The 16513-nt window shown below is 47.3% G+C and overlaps 1 protein-coding gene across 20 annotated transcripts in view; it reads right to left on the bottom strand.

The window, feature by feature from the left end:
- The window catches only part of AFDN (afadin, adherens junction formation factor), a 142601-nt gene that overhangs the window by 90972 nt on the left and 35116 nt on the right, over positions 1-16513 (bottom strand). For 12 of the 20 annotated variants that reach the window (XM_045500283.1, XM_045500285.1, XM_045500290.1 and 9 more), the window contains exons 2-5: positions 14049-14244; positions 10531-10646; positions 8747-8910; positions 5304-5464 (exon numbers count right to left, since the gene is read on the bottom strand). In XM_045500283.1, coding sequence (XP_045356239.1) covers positions 5304-5464; positions 8747-8910; positions 10531-10646; positions 14049-14244 — 637 coding nt within the window. The remainder of the gene's footprint in view (positions 1-5303; positions 5465-8746; positions 8911-10530; positions 10647-14048; positions 14245-16513) is intronic. The other 8 variants (XM_045500284.1, XM_045500302.1, XM_045500300.1 and 5 more) reach the window with 3 other exon arrangements.

Here is a 16513-nt window from a genome sequence, read left to right as displayed (position 1 = left end):
ACCGGAAGGCCTCAGTTGCACGTGTGCCCGTGCCACATCGGGAGGCGGGCACAATGCCACCGGTGCTCTCCTAAGCGGCCGGGCTTCCGGCTGAAGCAGAGCCGCAGAGGGGGACGCCGTCCCAGCAGGGAGGCCAGGTGTTAAAGCGCGTGCCCCACTAGCCCAAGGTGCTCCCTTCTGACTTCATCGTGCCCTGCCGCCAAAGGCACATTCGGGGTAATTTATAAGGAAAACACGTACGAGAGAACGAGTAAGAACCATTTTGCAGACACAGGCAACCTGCCCGTACTGTGCCCATCGGACAACCAAGGAGCAAACCAGAACGCCGGTTCTGAAAGCTGATGAGGGGGCTTGTGCCCTCCCTTAGGAGGCTACCAAAAGATGCAAGTGGTCAGAAATCGAATTTTTCTGAAAAACGTGGCATCTGCTTGAAGTCTAGACAAGTACTTTGCAACCCCAAGGTACAGACTGCAGAGAATCAAACACTTTTTGTCTGAAAAAACTTAAGGTCGGGGCTTCCCAGAAAACCATTTTCAAGAGTCAGTAGGGCTCCTACAGATACACAATTTCGAGCAGCATTTCTTCTGAGGGGCACGCCACGATGAGGTGGCTGGAAAACTCAGGCTCACGTGGCCAAATTTCACTACTGGATGGGTTACTTTTGGCATCCGTTTATCCATCGACATCTAACTTGGTTTCAGTGTACTGAGTGTCGAGAGGGTCTAATTCAAACAGTTTCCGGTTTATAAGCCTAACACCACACCACGGTGTCTTTGTCACAGAGGCAGGCACCACCCTCCGTGCTGAGGAGGAAGAGCGGAGCAGCTCAGTAAAATGGGCTAAAGCCCATTTGCATCGATGTACGTTTCGGTCTCTGATGAAGGCAGGACTGGAAACGAGCACACGGAGGCCCGCGCCTCTCCAGGACCCCAAGGGCGGGACCCCGGTCACAGCTGGCACTCCCAACACGGGTCGTGAGGACGCCGAGGCGGGAGAATTCCCGCACGGTCGCCGACGGTGTCGCAGTAAGAAATCCGGGGCTGTAACTGGTGCTCGTGCCCCGTGCCACGCATCAGCTACCTGAGACGCACGGGACGCTTCCGGGCCGGCTCCTCGGAGGACACCACAGAGCGCGCCTGAGTGCTTAACCGTGCTCTACAAAGCCCAGGGTGGAAGCTTCCTACGGGCCGAGTCCGATGGGCCGTGAAGGGAGTTCAGTCATCAGAACCGAGGGGGCAAACTGTCAGGCTGACAAGACAGGGAAGTAATAGACTGAGCGGTCCCTCTCGTTACGCTCACCCGCACGTGACCGCATCCCACGGCTTCTACCGACAGGACAGGTTACGAGAATACATTTTTGTTTTTTTTTAAGTTTATTTTGACGGAGTGTGCGCAAGCAGGGGAGAGGAAGAGAAAGAGAGACAGAAAATATCCCCAGCAGGTTCCACACTGTCAGCACAGAACCCCAGGTGGGGCTCGACCCCACAAACCATGAGATCATGACCTAAGCTGAAATCAAAACTCAGATGTTTAACCAAGCCCCCCTCCCCCCCCCCCCCGCGACTAGTCACATTAGTGTAATGCAAAGTGTAATCACTTTGCAGTGTATAAAAGGGGTGAATCATCACAGTGTACACCTGAAACTAACAATGCTGTTTGTCAATTCTACTTCATTTTATTACTATTTTTTTTAAGACAGAGTGCAAGCCAGGCAAAGGGGCAGAGGGAGAGAGAATCTCAAGCAGTCTCCATATTCGGCACTGAGCCCAATGTGCGGCTTGATCCCACAAACCTTGAGATCATGACCTAAGCCAGACGCTTAGCCAATAAGCCACCCAGGTGTCCTGAGAACATATGTTTCTAAGTCATTTATTAAAGACAAACAAAATAGCTGAACTTAATATATTTGACTGGTTAATATTAACCACAGCTATTTTGCTAACAATACTTAGGTTTTCAGTGTCTCCTGGAAGTCTGGATAGAAAACTATTCCTTCTACCCCCATCCCTCTAAAGCTCTACTTCTTAGATGTTCTGCTAGTTTTCCTAACTCCTTGGAGACTGTTTTGCTTCGTTTTCTCCTTTCACTGCCCAGTCCTCTTAACAGCGGCCTTCTCTTAAGTCTTCCCATTACCTACATACTTTCTACAAAAAGAATCTCACCCATGCCTAATGACGTTACCTGGCAACCATAAATTACTCCCCAACTCTCTCCCTCTATGGGACACTGCTGCCCAGTGCCTGGTCTAGACACACTGCCCTTCCAGCTCAAAACAGCCCCCCAATCACACCGGCACCTCAGCAAAACCTATCTTCCGCTCACAAACGTCCTCTCGTTCCAGAGCAGGAACACGCATCCCAGGAAAACGGGCGTTATCCAGAATGCCTCCCCTCCCAAGTAGAATCCAGTCTGCTCTGGGTCTGATAACTCCGCCTCTTAGGAACCTGGTGCACCCCTTCGCTCTCAGTGGCCACGCTCAGAGACGGGTCCCCCGCGAACAGCAGGCGCCCACTTTCAACGCGACTCCCTCAGATCCAACTTCTACTCTGCTCCCACAGTCACCACTCCAATTTGAAGCCTAGGCGGAGTTAAAAGCTCTCTGAGGGGCGCCTGGCTGGCTCAGTCGGTTGAGCGTCCAACTTCAGCTCAGGTCATGATCTCACGGTTCACGAGTTCGAGCCCCGCGTCGGGCTCTGTGCTGACAGCTCGGAGCCTGGAGCCTGCTTTGGATTCTGTATCTCCCTCTCTCTCTGCCCCTCCCCTGCTCGTGCTCTGTCTCTCTCAATAATAAATGTTAAAAGAAAAAATTAAAAAATAAAATACACACACACACACACACACACACCATGCTGGGTACATCTGCCTTAGGAATTATTAAAGCACATTACATTTTTAAGGAGCAAACCTCTAAAATCAGAAACAAAATAAAACAAATAGAAGTCAATATGGAGAGGAATCAAATAGGTGATTTCCAAACACAGTAATTTTTTCTCTTTTCAGATTATTCAAATTCTAGTTAGTTAACATATTTGGTAAAACTGGCTTCAGAGGTAGAATTTAGTGCTTCATCACTTACATGCAACACCCAGTGCTCATCCCAACAAGTGCCCTCCTCAGTGCCCATCCCCCACCCACTTCCCTCGGTTTCTCTATCCTTAAGAGTCTCTTAGGGTTTGCCTCCCTCTTTCTCTTCTCCCCTTCCCATACGTTCATCTGTTTTGTTCTTAAATTCCACGAGTGAAATCATACGGTATTGGGCTTTCTCGGACTTATCTCGCTTAGCATAATACCCTCCAGTTCCACCCATGTTGTTGCAAATGGCAAGATTTCATTCTTTCTCATCACTGAGTAACATTCCCCTGTATATATACACGCTACATTTTCTTTATCCATTCATCGGTCAGCAGACATGTGGGCTCTTTCCATAGTTTGGCTGTTGTTGACAGTGCTGCTAGAAACACTGGGGGGGACGTGCCCCTTCAAATAGCTGTGTTGTTGTTTTTTTATCTTCCAAAGAAGATACCAGATGGCTGACACACGAAAAGATGCTCAACATCTCTCATCACCAGGGAAACACAGATCAAAACCATGATGAGATACCATCTCACACCTGTCAGGATGATTAAAATTAATAACCCAAGAAACAACAGGTATTGGCAAGGATGGGGAGGAAGAGGGACCCTTATGCACGCACTGTTGGTGGGAATGCAAACTGGTGCAGCCACTCTGGGAAACTATGCGGGTTCCTTAAGAAGTTAAAAGTAGGGGCGCCTGGTTAAGCATCCGACTTCGGCTCAGGTCACGATCTCGTGGTTCATGAGTTTGAGCCCCACGTCAGACTCTGTGCTGACAGCTCGGAGCCTGGAGCCTGCTTCGGATTCTGTCTCCCTCTCTGCCCTTCCCTGGCTTACACCCTGTGTGTCTCTCGCTCTCAAAAATAAAAAAAAAGTTAAAAACAGAACTTCCCTATGATCTAGCAATCACACACTAGATAGATATTTACCCAAACTAGGTAGTTATTTGACAATATCACCTTACAAGATACACTCACAAGCAAGTTTCCCAAGAAGCTTCAAATTTTTTCACAATCATACTGTTGCTAATAACAGTATCACTTTGCTCTTTCCTGTAATAAATCGTAATGTCAAAATAAAACAATTAGACGTTATTGGTGTCAGGTGGAGAGAATTTATCCTAAGAAAGGCTAGATTGCCTGAAACCGAAGCAGTAAGAAACACGTACTAGAAGTCAGCTAGCTCTGTCCACTGAAGAGGGGGGCGAGCGAACACTAAGCAGCACCAGGGAGCTCTCCGAGCAACCAGAAAGAGCGAGCATTTGTAAGGGAAACAGCCACCTTCCTAGTCTGGGGCAGCACGTTCCCAAGGTGAGCCTCGGTGTCCTGTCACGCAGGGAGACTCCCCAAGACCACCGGGGACGCGTCAAAGCCTCAGGTGCCAGGTGGAAGAGACCCTTGCTGTCTCAAAGTGACAATTCAAGAACCAGTAAGGACAGTAACTGCCACAGACGGAAAGACACTGACAAGTTTTAACTCCACGAATTCGTTAAAAAGCTCACAACCACTGGTCACCTGTGGATGCTGGTACGGGAGGTATTTCCGCCCTGCTCCCTCTCCCCCCAAAAACCTACCCCACCTCCTCCCCTAACCAAGGAAGCAGAGTAAACCTGGATGCAGTCGGCAAAATCCCCAAGACAAATAACCCGGGTCTCCACCGCACGCCAGTGAGGACGAGAAGCAGGAGGGCAGACAAGAGGAAAGGGAATCGGAAGGAACACCAGCCCGACCAGGCGCCACCTGCAGGTGCTATCTGGATCCCACGCCAGGGAGGGATCATCGGAGGCTGTCAGGAGGAAGCCAACGACGACCAGACAGTCTGAGGCCCTGGGGGAATTGCCCTCAAGGCTTCGGTAAGGGACAACAGTGCCGTGGTTCCTTTCTATTTCCCAGGAACCTTCACCTTCGGGAAAGTGCACGGACACAGAGGATGAAATACGGAGAAATCTGCGAAGCGGCGCAGATGTGGCAGCAGAGAGGAGGCCGGGGCGGTCGAGGGCGGAGGCCGCGTAACAGGCCCACGGGGGGTTCGCTGCATGTCTCCCTTGTGTTGTACATACTCGAAAGTTTCCAGAACCCAAGAATTTAAAACAAGAGCTGCCCCGGGGAGGAGGGCCTAACCGGACCCATCGCTGACCGCCCGAGGGCAGAGCGACCCGGGGCGGACGCGGCGGCCCCGCCCCGCGCAGGCGCACACGGCTCGGAAGGAGGCGCCCCCGCGCACGCGCACCTGAGTCCGGCCGCCCGTCCGAGCTCCGGAACTCCTGCATCCGCCTCTCCAGCTTCTGCTGCCGCCGGCGCTTCATGACCACCTCGGGGTTGGAGATCGTGCGAGTGAAGCTGGTCTCGGGCATGTCTTTGTAAACCTCGGCGGCCAGTCGGGAATTCTCGCTGCAAGAAAAAGAGGCGCCAGCGGCGTCCGCTCAGGGTCGCACGGGAAACCGCTCCGCCGCAGTCACACAGCGGTGACGGCGGCAGGTGCTCCCCGGCTCGCTCCGCAGCAGGCCAGGGTCTGCACGCACTGGTACCTGGTGCCCATCAGGACTGTGGACAACTCGGTCCCTCTCGACGCAAGCTAGTACACGGAGGAGAAACGGATCATTAAGATCTTATAGCGAGTTTACGTAGTAGCCTAATTGCTGTGCATTCGCTAACCAGGCTAGAAGAAAAACGTGCAAATTACACACGTCTGGAATTTCCACCAGTGTTTTCCTAAAAATAGACCAAATGAGTGACAAACATTCCAACCACAAGAAATAAAGAACTGAATATACTTTTAGTAAAAGGCTCTTAAAATTATAGTAAATCTTGAACTCTAATAGCATGATTTTTGAACTAAAAGATTTAACATTCACTTTCTTGAAGGTAAATTTTCCTAAGAAAATTGCCCCAGCGGCTCCTCCGACAAGCAATCAACTGTCCAGAGGGCAGAGTTTTTGAAAACTGCATATTCAGGTAAGGCGGATAAAAGACTCAATTTCGATAAATACACTTTAAGAGGTCATTTTTAATCCTGAAAATCATTTAATTAGGGGCGCCTGGGTGGCTCAGTCGGTTGAGCGTCCCACTTCTGCTCACGTCACGATCTTGCAGTTTGTGACTTAGAACCCTGTGCCGGGCTCTGTGCTGACACCCCGGGGCCTGCTTCAGATTCTGTGTCTCCCGCTCTCTCTGCCCCTCCCCTGCTCGTGCTGTCTCTGTCTCTCAAAAATAAATAAACGTTAAAAAAAATTTTTTTTTAATCATTAAACAATCAAGCTTTGAATCAACCAAATTGAACTTAAATCATTTTAAGTAGCTCATTTTCTTTTTAAATTTTGAGAGAGCAAGCATGAGCACGCATGCGTGAGCACACAAGCAGGGGAGGGACAGAGCAAGAGGAAGACAGAATTCTAAGCAGGTTCCACACTAAGAGCAGAGCCCGCCTCAGGGCTCAACCCCACAACCATGAGATCCTGAACTGAGCCAAAAATCAAGAGTTGGACACTTAATCAACTGAGCCACCCAAGGTGCCCTTAAGCAGCTCATTTTCTTAACACAAACAATGGATTACTCCATAAAGGAAGCTAATTGGATAGGACAAACCGTAGCGTAATTTTCAAACTTTCCTTTTGATATTTTTCATGTATAAGCAACATAAACAATTTCTATTGTGTAACTATGCTAAACAGAGCCCTACTGTGTAAGTAATAACTATACTCAACAGCTCATGTTCATTACACAGGCCTCGCTGTCTGACAGATTAAGATATAAACCCACTTTGATGCAATCCAAAATGGGCTCAATTCCACTCTAAACATCATTAACAAATGGTTAATAATCCGCAATATATACAGAATACTTAGTATCAAACAACAAAGACAGACTTGGAGAAGTTGCTACAACACAAGGGAAATGGCTGGTGAGTAAATGGTTAGTGATGCGTGGAAAGACAGCTACGCTGTTAACGACAAAATAAACTGGAGTTTCTCGAGGTGTTGTGCACTGTGAAGAGAGAGAGTAGGAGGAAGCGAGGAGGCTCGTGGGCTGTGGAAGATGCCTCCAGGAGCAGCCTGGCCACGTACGTGTCCCGGGCTGTCCCTGAGCCGCTCTTCCTTCCTGAGTGCTCCTTAAGGATGAGTCCCCAGAGTTGTGAGCAAGGACGGTCACAAGAGTTACTTGTAACACCAACAAACCCTGTGAACTACCTACAAGTACAAAACAAAGAGGGCTGATGAAATCAGTTTTGGGAAACACTGCAAGACAGACTACTACATAATCATTTAAATTACATTTTTGTGAAAATATATACTTACGAATATATGTATGTATTTATGTGATAGATTTTAGTGGAAAGAGGTCATGTGGAAAGCTCTGATTCCGTTTAAAAACTCTACATAAACGTATGAAGTGTACATATTTGCGCACCAGACAAACCACGTTTCCTTCTCGGCTCCTGGGACGACAGGTAACTCTCTCCCCCTTTCCGAAAAATCTGTGTTCTGACTTTCTAAAATGAACACCTGTTACTTCAGCAATAGAACAGCACAGAGGCCATGATGCAGGCACCACGGAGGCGAGGAGGGACCTAAGAGGGACCATGATAACCTGACGGCTACATGAAGGGCCAGCTAATGTGAAAACTGACGGGTCTCCACCGAGATCTTGCAGCTAAGGGGAAAGGTCAGTATCTTCTGAGGTGTCTTTTCTGTTATAATCAAAATGCAAGGGTCTCCCTTATTCCATCAGCTCTGAGGTCAGAAGCTCAAATTCCTTTAGTCGGGGAAGTGCAACCTTGGTGGGGCCGGAGCCAACGACACAGTGCGGCTGAACCTTAAAAGGGCACAGCTGCGGGGCACCTGGGTGTCTCAGTCGGTTAAGCATCCGACTTCGGCTCAGGTCATGATCTCATGGTTCATGAGTTCAAGCCCCACATCAGGCTCTGTGCTGACAGCTCAGAGCCTGGAGCCTGCTTCAGATTCTGTGTCTCCCTGTCTCTCTCTGCCCTGACCCCACTCACACTTGGTCTCTCTCTCAAATGTTAAAAAAAAAAAAAAAAAAAAAAAAAGGCACAGCTGCTCTTCTCACTGGTCCTGCCAACCCCTGATGAGGTGTTCAGTGTATTTAAGAAACCACTGCCGGGGCACCTGGGTGGCTCAGTCGGTTAAGCGTCCGACTTCAGCTCAGGTCACGATCTCACGGTCCATGAGTTCGAGCCCCACGTCGGGCTCTGGGCTGATGGCTCAGAGCCTGGAGCCTGCTTCCGATTCTGTGTCTCCCTCTCTCTCTGCCCCTCCCCTGTTCATGCTCTGTCTCAAAAATAAATAAACGTTTAAAAAAAAAAAAAAAAGAAACCACTGCCGCCTTAATTTAAGGACCAAAGGAGGAAAAAAAAAAAAAAACACCCAGAAACGAAAGGCCCAAAACAAAGAAAACACTGACAATAGTATGCTAAGAACAATACTGTTCAGCAGGTTGATTACCTGAGATTAGCAAACCCGGGGAGAGGGGTCTGCCCCTGCCAGCCAGGAACCTGGTTAGGGGAGACCCCTCAGCTCCCCTCAGCACAGAAGAGCCAAGCACCCAAGCTCATTTCTTAACTGACGCTTGTCCTTCTCACAGTTTATCTGGTAATTTAACAAGGTCTGCTTCATTAAATAGGACAGAGACGGAGCCGTTTCCAGAATTACTTACAGGTCATCCCCTTGGAAAGGCCGATCATCTTTCTCAGATGCCTGCCTCACTGCCTCTTTCTCTCTCTTCTTTTTCTCCTTCTTCTCTTTCTTGGAGAGAGTTCTCTTGAAGTTCTGGATAACACCTTCTTTCTCCTGCTTTTCAGGTCCATTGCTTTGAGCCTTCTGATAAAAGTAACATCATCACTAAGGCAGCTGTCGGCACAGAATCACAGAAAGCACTCTCTGGCCTAGCTGACTTCCTCTTGATTACAGCCAAAACCCAGCTCCCGAGACAAGGAAAGGTCTGGGGAATGGAGAGGTTCTTTATCTTGACTGGGCTGACGGCTACAGGCGTGTATTTACCAAAACTTACACGTTCAAGATCTCCGCATTTCACCACGTGTATCTTTTACCTCAATTCAAAATGAATATGCAAGCAAGCAAGCAAACGGAAAACCAAACCCAGTAAAGAAAACCGGAGTGGGACTCAGGAAACCAGATTTTCAATAAAATTTAAGTTACTTTAAAAAAAAAAAAAAGGAACCTAATCAAAATACAGAAATAGCTAAGTGTTTAAATCACTATCTACTTCATACGTGATTTTTCTAACCTTAAAACAAATATAGGAGTAGCCATAAGAAACTGGCTTTTTGGATGCAAAACTAAGTACTGTTTGTGCAAAACTTTGTACGTTCTTTTCCAGATCTTATTTGCTTGCCTATTCTTAATTTACAACTTGGCCTGCGAGCAGATGACACAGAGACAAAAGTTTTTTTTTAATCTAATTAATAGGTTGACTGTGAACATTCGAGACTAGCCAAGAAATGTTACTGTACTGGGAACTAAACTGGCCTCCGCTTCATCTACGCTGGCGCCCCCATCCTTGCCACCAGCTACGCCCGTGCTGTCCTCACCCTAACAAGGGCTCGGATGCCCACAAATGAGCCTCTCTGGCCCACAGCGGGGCACTCAGCTGAGGTCACGGTGCAGAGATGAAATAAAACACGGGCCAGAGAAGAAAGAAGAGAGATGCCCGTTATTACTTCACAAGAATCTGCTACAAAAGCAACAAGCACTAGAGCAGAGAACAAGAAAGGCCAAGAACACTCCTCAACATGGAGCACCCGCGTCACAACACCATGAAACTCTCGTTTCCAAAAGGGAGTAATGGCACTCGTGTCCCCACCTGTTGGGGACTTTTCTCTAAGTGTTCTTGACCTCTGCGTTTGCTACCACTTTGTTTCACACAGAAATTATCATTATTTTCCAGCTTGACCCCTATTCCATAGTGTTCCATGGAAAACAACCAGCAGCACAGGAGCTCCGGACACCTACTGCCTGAGAAAGTTTTAGAATCACTCAATTACGTTAACCCAAGAAAGTCCACATACAACACGGAAAAGGTTTTCACTGTACCTTATGAAGCTGTATCTGAAAATTCACACGTGAATAGGTTATTAAAACTTTACTTTCCCTTCTGATTTTTATTAAAACAGATTTGGACTTTATAACTTGGTAAAAAAAAAACAAAACTGGTGGTTACTTCATCATTAAATCTCTTAATAACAAAAGCTGACATAATGCTTCTTTGGAAAAGTAAAGGGCAACATTAGGCATTATTCAGTGAAACAGGATGAAACAGAGAAGCAGGGTTCTGCTTACATTTTTTTCTGCACGAAGGGTCATTCAGGTCATTTAAGAAGAGAAGCAAAAAGTGAAGCCCTTATCACATTCCCATGACATGTGTGTTTCGGCAACCCTGGGCCCGGGACACTGTCAGCACGAGACCTGGATGGAACGTACCTTAGGAGGAAGGGCATCGTTCTCATTCTTAAGAACGAATCTGCCCTCTCGATCATCTTTATTCCAATTCAACTGCACAACAAGGGGTTTCTCATCTATATCCAATCTTCTTTCTTCTTCAAATAATGAAATGAAAAAAAATTAAGTCATGGTTACTTAACAGCACTAGCTAATAAAACGTTCTGACATACGTTTCATTTCCTCGACATAAAATCCCTTATTACCACCAGTACTAACAGGCTGAAATGTAATCCAAAATAGCAAGCGGGAGTTTTAACGATCTACTATTGTGTTGGTACTAGAACACATACTACCACGTACCCAATGCCAAACACTGACCAGGGATAATTTCCTTACAACTTTTAGAATCCAGTCGGGAAAAGAGAAATGCACACAAACTAGAAGAAAATAGAGGGCTCCGTGAAGCCTCCCTCTGTAAACCATCTCCTATGCAGCTGGAGGCTAAGAGAGTAACGTTAAGAGGACACAAAGTTCCGCTGACCTCCGTGACAGCTCCTCACAGGCCCGGGAGCGAGTGACCGTGGTGCTCGCCCTCCTGGCTCCTTCCGATCCTCCCACGCTCGCCACCCAGCCCTCAGGTCACCTAGAGAAGCCACCGTCCCGTCCCTCGGTTCCGACAGCGTGCCACTACGTTTAGCGTGTTCCTTCTTGCTTGAGTTCTAATAAGTCCCGGGGCCCACAGAGGGGCTCCTGCAGAGCCCGCTCACCTGGACCACCTACCGCAGCCTGCAAGGAGGTCTTTAGCAAACACAGGAGACAGAGGCCAGCTGAAGAAATACTGTGGTCAAGGAAGCAGGAGTCAACAGGACAGACTTAAAACACAGACTGATAAAGACTTTTAGTAAGTACTATACGCAAGCAGATTATAAGAACACAGAAATAGTAAGTTCTAATTTGTTTTATGAACTGAAAAAATGAGATGAAAAATCAGAGCAATAAATGAGGGACTGGACCAAGAAGTTTGAAACTGGTGCTACAAACCCAAATTACCCAGTTTTTCTTGTCGCAAGATTTGTACTATATCAAAATCCTTCACGTGCATTTTTTAGAGAGCTAGTTTTAACAACAATCAAGTCTAAATCACAAAAGTAAAACAAAACAAGGGTGAGCCATTCTCACGTGCGTGTGGCAAACTAGGAAACGGAAGTACAGTCAGGGTCCCTACTACAACTTTGTAACTTGAAGATACCTTTCTGCCTCAGTGGGTTTTGTTGGTTGGTTTTAAAACAGCACAATTTTTGGGAAAGTATTTTCCAATTGGGTTCACCAAGGAATGCTACCCACAAAAAGGGTAACGGTGGAGTTTCCCCGGTGGTGGATGTGCGCGTTGGGCCCAGAACTCAGCCCTCGGGAGCGGCGGTCTCCAAACATGCACCAAGGCTCCCTGCACACTCACTGAGGAGCCTTTTCGGTTTTCAGGGGAACAAGTCACACCCGCCGCAGGCAGCCCGCATGCACAACAGGCGGCACGGTCCCTCCCACTGGCAGCACCCCAGACCTGCCCGGAGAGGGATCGAGGGCTCCGCTCCCCACCCAGGAGCCAGAGGCACACAAACCCCATCAGGCAAGAACGGTCAGTAAAAATGGAATGAAAATTGTCCTTTTCCTTTCATTTTCTGTGCACTATTTTCCAAACACATACCAAGTTGTTAGCGCACAAACAGTCCATAACTTGTCTGAATCTAACTACTCAATGAAACGAGCCCCGCCCCCGACGCCCCAGGGCCCTAGGACGTGAAAGAACAGAGCTCGGACAGAGGGCTCCTCCTGGCGGCAGGGGCACAGGGGGAGCCCGCTGCTCCGAGTGCAGGGGTGCGGATGGCCAGAGCCACAGGGTCCTGGCGCACCGCTCACCGCGGGTACAGAGGAGACCGCCTCCAGACACCTTCGCCGAGTTTTCACCTCCTTACCGCAACACAGTTTACTTTTTAATTAAAGAAAATTTTAAGGAAAAAGTTGTAGTTTCTTCTCAACAACCTAGTTATAGTGATTCTGAGCCAAAGGAAAAATTCAACCTCAGAAAAACCATCCAAAATTAAGGTTATCCTCTATCATCAAATCTAGCTTTGGTGTGGCTTATGCAGTGGGATCTCCTCATAATGTTGAAAGAGTAACAAACAAATACGGCCTGTATCTCCTACTCTCCAAGGGAAAAGTGTTTGGTCATACCTGAATTCCATGCAGTACAAGAATTCTTACCCTACTTCAAATATACAAAGAAAGCTGCAATTTTGAAGTCAAGACCAATAACGCATGTTCAAAGAGCATTTCTGGATGGAATTTAACAGGTATTTAAATTGGGTTTGTGCTATATATGTAATCCTTTAGCTGTTGCATTAACTGGAATCTGTCTTTTTTAAAAAATTTTTTACATCTATTTTTGAGAGAGCATGAGCAGGGGAGAGGCAGAGAGAGGAGACACAATATATTTTATAGGGGACTCAATATTTCCACAGCACTCATTAAAAAATGTATAAATTTCTACATCTCTAATGTTTGTTTTTGAAGAGTGAGCAAGCACACACACGGGAGTCCGAGAGGGGGGTTGGGGCGGGGGGGGGGGGGAGGGGGGGAGAATCCCAAGAAGGCTCCATACTCAGCGCAGAGCCCAACACGGGGCTCAAACCCGTGAACTGTGAGATCACGACCTGAGCCAAAACCGAGTCGGATGCTCAACCAAGCCACCCAGGCACCCCAAATTTCTACATTTCTAATCAGTCCAACTTAAACTGCCATCTCATATGTAGGATATTTTCAAAAGTTTCAAACATTAAAACAAGGAGAAATGACTACATAAGTTTCCCCAAGATACCCTAAGTATTCCAAATAAGGAAAATATACAATCTCACATTACAAAAATACTCATTTTTGTAAGATTGAGGATTCATACCCATAATATTTTAACTGGATTAAATTGTAGTATCATAATCTATACATAAAAGTTACAGGAGGGGCACCTGGGTGGCTCAGTCAGTTAAGTGTCATGATCTCACCGTTCATGGATTCAAGCCCCGTGTCGGGCTCTGTGCTGACAGCTCAGAGCATGGGGCCTGCTTCTGATTCTGTGTCTTCCTCTCTCTCTCTGCCCCTCCCCGACTCATGCTCACTTTTGTTCTCGAAAACAAACATTAAAAAGTTAAAAAAAAAAAAAAAAAAAAAGTTACGTGAACTAGTTCTCCAAAAGCAAGTAACATACGGTTTCATCAATGTGTATGGGCGCCTGGATCCACTGGCGAGTTTTAACGATGAAACGTCATGCTAGTTCTTTGAAGAAAATAAGTGTACAATACATTCATCCTAACTTCCACCAAATCTAATTCCCGGGATCCTGTCTGAACGTTTCGCAGATGCACAAACACCCCCCAACGTCCCCAGGAAGAGAAGGGCCAGCGGCAAAGCAATGCTGTGACAGAGATGCGCTCTGCACACAGGAGTGGCTTAGAAGTTGTCCACACAGCAGAGGCTACCCCGCCAGTACCCCGCGTGTGCACACTGACCTCCGCTGACGTGAACTTCATAGAGGGAGTACTTGGGGGACGACAGCATCCGCATGTCAGGGCGGAATTTCTCTGCCAGCGTCTCGATCACGTCTTGCGTGGTGGCCGTACTAGAGACCCGAATGCATTTTGTTGCAAAGTTTCCAGCAGCTTTATCTTGAAAATAAAATCTCATTACGCCATGAAACTCCAAATCCTAAAGGAAAACAGAAAGGAAACACATTCTAAAATGAGATTCAATTTCTAGAATAAAAAGTCATTCACCATCTTTAAAAGATGTTTCAGGGGCGCCTGGGTGGCGCAGTCGGTTAAGCGTCCGACTTCAGCCAGGTCACGATCTCGCGGTCCGTGAGTTCGAGCCCCGCATCGGGCTCTGGGCTGATGGCTCAGAGCCTGGAGCCTGTTTCCGACTCTGTGTCTCCCTCTCTCTCTGCCCCTCCCCCGTTCATGCTCTGTCTCTCTCTGTCCCAAAAAAATAAATAAAAAACGTTGAAAAAAAAAAATTAAAAAAAAAAAAAAAAAAAAGATGTTTCATTACTGCAAACATCTGAGACAGAAACGGAGAGACAGGGTTTAGTCTTCAAACTGAATCACGTGACTTGGGACAAGTTATTTACAACCTGCGCCTTACTGGTCTCACGTATACGACAATGGCCGTGGAGCAGCTGACGTCAACGACAGCTAATATTAATGAGTCTCCAGTCAGTGCCAGGCACACCCCGACACACACTACTTGGCTGTGTCTTTAGAAGGACACGGGTTAGCAGATTCACTACTAAACTCTGTTTTCAAGAGTCAGTCATTGAAACACAAAGTTTAAGGATCTTGCCCAGTTATGCAACAAATCACAGTTAAAATCCAGACCCACAGATCCCCAAAGTCCATGCCTAGCAATCCCTGAGGTCCTGTCCAGCCTCAAAATCATAAAGCCGAAATGAAGGGACGACTCAAACCACAAAGGAAAAATGTTAGCCCCAATTCTAACATGAAAGTGAATAGATGTAAACTCTTAGCCTTTGCAGAATCGGAACTAATTTTCATATGAACTACTGCCCAAAATCAACGAACACGGTTTTTCTCAAAACCGGACTTCTCGAGATAAATACGGTGGGTCTTACAAGCAAGGGAACTGTAACGTGGTCTGGAGCTGGAGCTGTGCAACTACAGGATGCCCGTTCCCGTGATTTCTTTTCCCTTTCTGGTCAATTAAAATGCAGGTTATTTCAGCGAAACTCCTGTCAGCTTCCAGGCCCTCTGCTATAACCCAAGACTCAGCGGTTCGTATCCCACAGGCTGAACCACTGCATCAGAGAACCTGGTTTTTGTTTTGTGGGGGACACTGGACCTGGGGATACAAGGGGGCAAGGTCCTGCGCTCCTGTGTACCCCACTGTTTCCCCGAACACAAGAAAAGCACAGCTCCAAACAAACTTCCAAGCAGCATTCCACCTCGTCTGCCCTCACTGCCCTCAGCACCACTGACAATTCTTCCCTCTTCTCGCCTTCCACACTGGCACATCAAGTCATTCCACCCTCAAAATACATCTAGAATCCACCCACAATTTTGTTAAAAGTCAGATCAGGTCACTCCTCAGCTTTACTCCTGGCGATGGCTTTTCTATGGGCTCCAAGCCCATCACAAGTAAGCTTTTCTGTCCTCCCGACCTGCTCACTTAATTCTTCACTAGTTAACTGTGACCTAGTAATTATAACAATTATGGGATATTAGAACCTGGATGGAAATTAAGACAGAAAACAAGACAACAAGGCATATTTATAGCCCCGAAGCTTTACTGTACTTGCTCAGGCCCCGTCCGAACACTAGGCAGTAGTTAACTTCCCATTTCCCACTGCCCCAGGGGAAAATACAGAGAAAGCGAGCATGTGTTAAAAAAAAATTAAGAAAAATAAAAAAAAATAAAAAAATAAAAGAATGCCATGGAACCACAGACCTTGGGTTGAAGTAAGGCCATGATTATGGAAGGGGGACTGAAAACAGCTTTATGAGTTAGCAAAATGGGAGCTCTATCAGTCCTGCTTTGGTCTCTCCAAATGATAAACTGCTTCTCTGTCCAGCCTGGTCAAGCAGCAGAGAATGGTGAGCAGTATCCTCTTTAAATGCTCTTCTCCGTCTCTGGTGTTAACTCTGGCAATCCCCGACACCTTTGGAAAGTAACCACGCGCGTGAAAGATGGTCCTCAACTGTGAGTCTGTGTAAGTACCGATCAGTATTCGTAACAGCCCACCCTCGCCAAGTGCCCGGTGGTGCTAAGCACCTGCCGTTACTCGGCGGCCCCAGTCCTCCTCAGCTCCTGGCCTCTCTCCACTCAAGCCACAATTGCCACTTCTGGGTCTACTCTCCCCGTCCACCACCTCCTCAGACGTCAGAAAACAAGAATTACTGACTGTGTTTAGCTGTACAGATGTTAAGTCGTTATTACGGGGGTCCTGTGTTTACCCCAGGGT

The sequence above is a fragment of the Leopardus geoffroyi genome, chromosome B2 (assembly GCF_018350155.1).
Source record: "Leopardus geoffroyi isolate Oge1 chromosome B2, O.geoffroyi_Oge1_pat1.0, whole genome shotgun sequence".
In the NCBI taxonomy this organism is placed as follows: Eukaryota; Metazoa; Chordata; class Mammalia; order Carnivora; family Felidae; genus Leopardus; species Leopardus geoffroyi.
Note: the sequence above shows the minus strand (reverse complement) of the source record. Positions and strands in the feature narration are given on the sequence as shown.